Raw genomic sequence first — 5,697 nt, forward strand, 5'->3', positions numbered from 1 at the left:
GAGAGAGAGACAGTGGAGGTCTGCAAGGGCCGACATCGCGACACCGGCAAACCACAACCACGCGACCCAAAACGGTGGTCCCAGGACTGTCCCGGACTTTCATCCGACACACTCTTCCCGTAGCTAATCGGCGGTGTCAACCGGACCCGAACAGCTATACAAAGCGGATGCATGCTGGTGTGGCCTTCCCGAGCACGTTTTCGCTGGCTCACTGCCTCTGTCATTGGCACGGACCGCAGCTTGAAACCTAAACGGGGTATTATACAACCCACCTTCATGGGCACCACCAGCTGCAAACCTCATCATATTTGGCCGGCGTGCAAAACAATATCACAGCTGGATCGCTGGAAGTGTGGCTTGCCGGGGAGGAGGCGTAGCGGGGCTCCAACCACCCACCCGCTGGGAGTGCCCGCTGCCGGCGTGAATAATCTGCGGTTATGTTACCACTTTGTACCCATTGAGAAGGTGTAGCGCATGTGGCGCAGAACGGTAAACATGATCCGACACATGTACTCACCAACACACACAGGGGGTCCGTGGAGGTCCGTGGGCAATGCTAGGTCGCGGTTGCAACAACCGGAGACCTCGGACGCCGGCTGCGCTGGGCTGGGCAGCACCGGCTTCGCGTCTTCGGGTTCGGGCGTCTAGAGTTACAACTGCTGCCGTGGCGGCGGGAATGGCGCACATTCCGACGGAGTCCGCCGAGCGGGAAAACGGCTCTTCGATTTGCGAACCGTTTGTGGTGGCGCGATTTCAAGCATGGTGGCCGACGCAGGCTTGCAGAGGCCGTGGTTTGGCGTGGGTTCTATCGCTTTCGTTGGGCGAAGGCTGAACGGATTCGTATCGGAGCCGGGTCCGCGAGCCAGCCAAGTAACACCGGCTTGCAACCGGAATGTGGTAGCCTCTTGGAGGCTAGGAGCCGGAACAGGGTGGCTCAAACTGTTCCGGCCACAGCAGAAGCAATGGTCACCGACTTGATGGTCAACTCGCAACGCAATCACTGCGATCGGTCAGTGGGCTGCGATAGCCTTTACGTTGCGGTAATAATACTTCTGAAGACTCGACAGATTTCAGACTGGTAACCCGTCTGGAGCTCTGGATTGTGGTTGGTTGTCCTTTCCTTTCGTCCTTTCCCTGCAGGGACAACACCACATTAGCATTGAAATGTCGAAAGCTTAAAATAAATGCACGGTGCGTAATCACGACAAGGAATATTGAGATGTTGAAGAACTTCGCCACTTGTTTGCCGATTTCAACAAAGTAGCGAGATTTCAAAACTTCAGTCTATACCGTTCTAGTCATGAATCGATTTACATAAAAAGTGGGCTGATATTGTAGCACTATACATTGGAAATAATCGTTTAACTGTGAAAACTGTGCCTGCTTATTGTTGGCGAAATTATTCCGACTTCCATTGGACCATTCCGAAGACCATTGAAGAACTGAAAGCTAGCATCACAGTGGAAATTGCAGCTATTATGCCCAAATTATTATCGAATACAATGAAAAATGCTCAAAAACAATGGAAAATGCCGGCTTTCTGTGTGCTTGGCGGTCATCTGAACGATATTGTATTCTGAAAGAATTATCAATAAACGGCGTTCTATACCCTAAATTAATCTTGTTCCTTTGCCAAAATCGATTTAAAAACGGCGAACTTATCCAACACTTAAATACCCCCTGTCGTAATTACGCACCCCGTACATAAAGGAATAAATAAACAAATAGAACAATAAGCGAACAAATAACAAAATAAATAAATTGATTAACTAATGCAAAGTAAAGTAAATTAATGCCATTTATTTAATTGCGCTTCAACCTCTGCGGCGCGTGTCTGATTTCGTTACAAAGTCTTCGGACTTGAATTTACCAGGCTGTAGCTCTGAACCTCGGTGCCTCACCGCGTTCCCTTAATACATTGTAGTTGAGGAGACGTCTCATTTCCTTATCAAACGAATAGGAATACAAAACCTACAAGATCAGTTCAACAGAGATGATCAATGTTGAATGAATTACCTCTGTAACGTTCGCATACGAGCTGTGTTCAGAAAGATGATAATTTTGCATTTACGCGGCCTACGTATTTCCGATTTTCGAGTTTTTTACGACATTATGTTGTTACACATGTTAGTGACTTACGGTGAAAAGTTTGGCCATTTTGAGTAATCAGTAAATTTTTGACAACTGTTTTACTTGGACACGATTTGGCTCATCGTCGATTTTTGTCTCTTCCAACGATGGCAAAGAATCTTGATCATATTTTGTGCCAAAAACGAAATGAAGAGTTCGGACGCAATTGAAATATTGACTGTGACGTTCTACTGACCGGGACTTTCCTCCAATGGTCTGGATCTCTTATCGGCCTTGCTGAGATTATCAGAGCTGGACGTGAAAATGGCGGCACTAGCAACAAAAAAGCTGGGGGATTTGGTTGTCAATCTTCTGACGGTTACTCACCAACTTTTCGCTCAACATGGACGGGTAGTTTTTGTGTGAGGATCGTGTGAGTGAATGGGACAAAATTGAATATCGAAGTGTCATTAAATATTGGTTTTTCAAAAGCAATACACATATGCAGGGTAAAGATGAGAAGGGTTCGTTGTAAGGGGGTTCTGTATCACCACGTACCACTTTGAAGTTTTATGGCAGCTAAATTTAAACGTGACCGCAAGCGCTTGGAAGGCAACGAACATTCGGGACGTCCAAAAACTGCAACTATCGGCAAAACATCGTAAAAGTTCAACAAGTGGTGCCGAAATGAAGGGAGAAAAATATCAAAGGCTATGACCATCTTCAAAACATATGTTCGTCAGCTGTAAAATCAATATTAAGACGCGAGAAAGCCATCCGCACGTTGGCTGCCCCATTTTCTCGCGTTGCCATCACGTTGCCCAGTGGTTGTCATGGCGAAAATCCACGAATTCAGCTTTTTCACCAGATTCACAATTACTTTGCAGAGAGTCAAACGATTTTTGCGCTAAAACTGGCCGTCCAAACTTATGGTTTCAACTGAAGTGTAGTAGCTCAAGCACCGAACGAATCGTTTCGCATTTTTATACCATTTTTGATAATGATATTCAGATTGGAAACGTATCGTAACTATTGGGTTTCCAGGCTTCGGAGGGTTTCAAAAATATGACGTTTCCGTTGGGAGCTTCACCAATCAGCGATCCCTGTAGTAGGGCCGAGTTCAGCGCCACGAATGCAAATCGGAACCCCTGGTTTTGAATATTCGACTGCGGACTCCCGATAACCCATTCGCCCATCCATAAGCTATCAACTGGCTGGCAACCCGTTTCCCGGGAGTGGCATCCTGGAACTTTGAATTTCGGAAATCGCATAACGAGCGAACTGGGAAACTATCGCCGAAATTGGCCGCCCCGGACTGCAGCGTTGATTAGTTTCGAATATTTTAGGTGTTTCGCAACAGCGCCAAGTGTTTCGTAAATATTCATCAGTCGCTTTCGTGGTTCGTTACAGACGCATGGCCACCGGGGTCGCCGCAGTCGCCGCTACCGATGTTGCTGCTGCAGGTGGCCATCAACAACAGTGACGTGTCCTCGGTCCGGGCGCCATTAGAATGGACAGCAGTAGCGCCAGCTGCGCGCGGATCGTTTGGCCCTAGCCCCTGCGAGGAGACCGAGGAGGAAGACCGGAGGAGGGTCGCCGGCTCCCGGGGTCGAGTGGACGCGCCGACGCCGAAAGTGACGCCCACCAAGAACCGCTTCTTCCGGCGATGGAGGTGGAAGGCGGGCTGCTGTGGCCGGGGGGCTGGTGGTGCCGCCACTGGCAAACGTTCCGCTACATAGTGTCCTGCGCCAGCTACAGCAGCAACTCGAGCTCGCTGCTGTGGGGCCCCGAAGTCCTGTGTCGGCTGGCCACCAGTGGACCCCGCTCGGTGCGGTCGGCCGTCGACGAGCCGCCTACCACCACGGACGAGGAGCCGGGTCCTGGGCCCGCTCTCTACCGGCTAGCGACCCAATGCTACCAGAGCTTCCGGTGTGGACTACAATCGCTGGTGAGCTCGGACCCGGATGGCCCTACGCCCAGGTGGAACGACGCACTGTACGAGTGTATTCCGGAGCTGCTCCGGGATTCGTCCTTCAGCGGCTCGGATGCCTGTGACACGGCGATCCAGCACAACGTCACGCTTGTGGCGCGCCACGTGTTGCAGCCCGTGTCGGAGTTGATCGTGAAGCTCCCGAAGCTGCTGCTCCAGCTGGCCGGTGGGAACGACGCAGCGATCGAGTCCGACCTGAGCGGGGCCGGTGACTGCTGGAACGCCACCGACATGGCCGAGCGGCGGCTGGTCTGCGGTGGCGGCAACTACACGTCCCCAGGATACGGCCCGACGGCATTCTTCGAGAGCGACGCCTTCGAGGCGCTCAACGCGTCGCTGGTCGAGCCGATCCAGTGCTGGATGAGCGTGGAAGTGCTGCAGACCGTACTGGACACCGTGGACCCGATCGCGGCCTTCACCGACACCGGCTGGAACCAGACGCGGCTCTTCGACGAGCTGCCCGGCGTCGGTGCCGCCGGACGCTACGAGTGGAGCTTCCTGTTCGTGATCCTGTTCATCTTCGCCGGCGGGCTCGGCAACATCCTCGTCTGCCTGGCCGTCGCCCTCGACCGGAAGCTGCAAAACGTCACCAACTACTTCCTGCTGTCGCTCGCCATCGCCGACCTGCTCGTCAGCCTGTTCGTGATGCCACTCGGAGCCATCCCCGGATTTCTCGGTGAGTGTCGGGTGTTAGCCGGACACCGGCCGGCCCCGGTATGTAATCGACACAAATTTAATTAAGTGAATCCCCGTGAAGTACCTTCGTGGCGAGGCATCAAAAGGTTCGGCGACCGGCATCATCAATGGGAGACTTATTCCGGCCCGGCAGCGTTTGCCGGCAATCGGTGGTATTTGATGTTGTTGAAAATTTATTCCATCCATTCACCCGGTTCCATCAGCTCAATCGGCGGCCGAATCAGTCGGCTTACGGCTAATGTGCGAAGAGCAACAAAGTACCGCTTTGATATTCGGTCCTACAGTTGAGCTAATGGTAATGAACCAGTGGTTCCAAACTAAATGTTCATAAAATGGATGGTTGGAAATGTCTTGGCAACGAATATTCTAAGGGCTAATGCAAATGCTAGCACCGAAGAAGATAAAATGCCCGATTCGTATAGACCCTATGGTGGCTCCATAGGTCAGTTGCCGAATTTACTGTACTCACTGCGCGTAAATTCTCAATAGGATGTTTGCAGGGACACTTTGAATCCGCGAACGATAGGACGTTGGTCCTGGCACAAGAATCCATAACTTTAAAGGGCATTATCAAATGATTTTTCTTTATTATCTCTTTTATGACATACTTTACTGGAGATGCTCAGAACATAAGTTGCACTTTAACCTAGAGTTGTAATTGTTGGCACCAGAATAAAACTGATAAGCTTTACACTTTGAAGATTCTGAGAACTGCATAATCCAATAAGGGGATATGATAGAAAAATAATTCACTACGTATTTGTCACCGCTGAGATTATTAACCCAAAACGAGCCGAAAGGACACCTCTTTGACTTTTACATTATTATGGAGGCACCTGATCCATTCTAATTGATTTGAAGTAAGTTTTACTTCCAATTCGTTTCTGGTCATGGTTCAAATGTTTCTTTTCGTATTTTGAATAAATCTGTTGCTCCCTAGC

General features: G+C 50.3%; 1 protein-coding gene across 1 annotated transcript in view; it reads left to right on the plus strand.

Moving 5' to 3' along the window:
- Window positions 1–3,736: 3,736 nt before the first annotated feature.
- The window catches only part of LOC131207455 (D(2) dopamine receptor A), a 19,367-nt gene continuing 17,406 nt past the window's right edge, over window positions 3,737–5,697 (plus strand). The window contains exon 1 of the mRNA XM_058200068.1: window positions 3,737–4,736. Within this exon, the coding sequence (XP_058056051.1) occupies window positions 3,737–4,736 (1,000 nt within the window). The remainder of the gene's footprint in view (window positions 4,737–5,697) is intronic.

This window comes from Anopheles bellator, chromosome 2 (assembly GCF_943735745.2).
Source record: "Anopheles bellator chromosome 2, idAnoBellAS_SP24_06.2, whole genome shotgun sequence".
Classification (NCBI taxonomy): Eukaryota; Metazoa; Arthropoda; class Insecta; order Diptera; family Culicidae; genus Anopheles; species Anopheles bellator.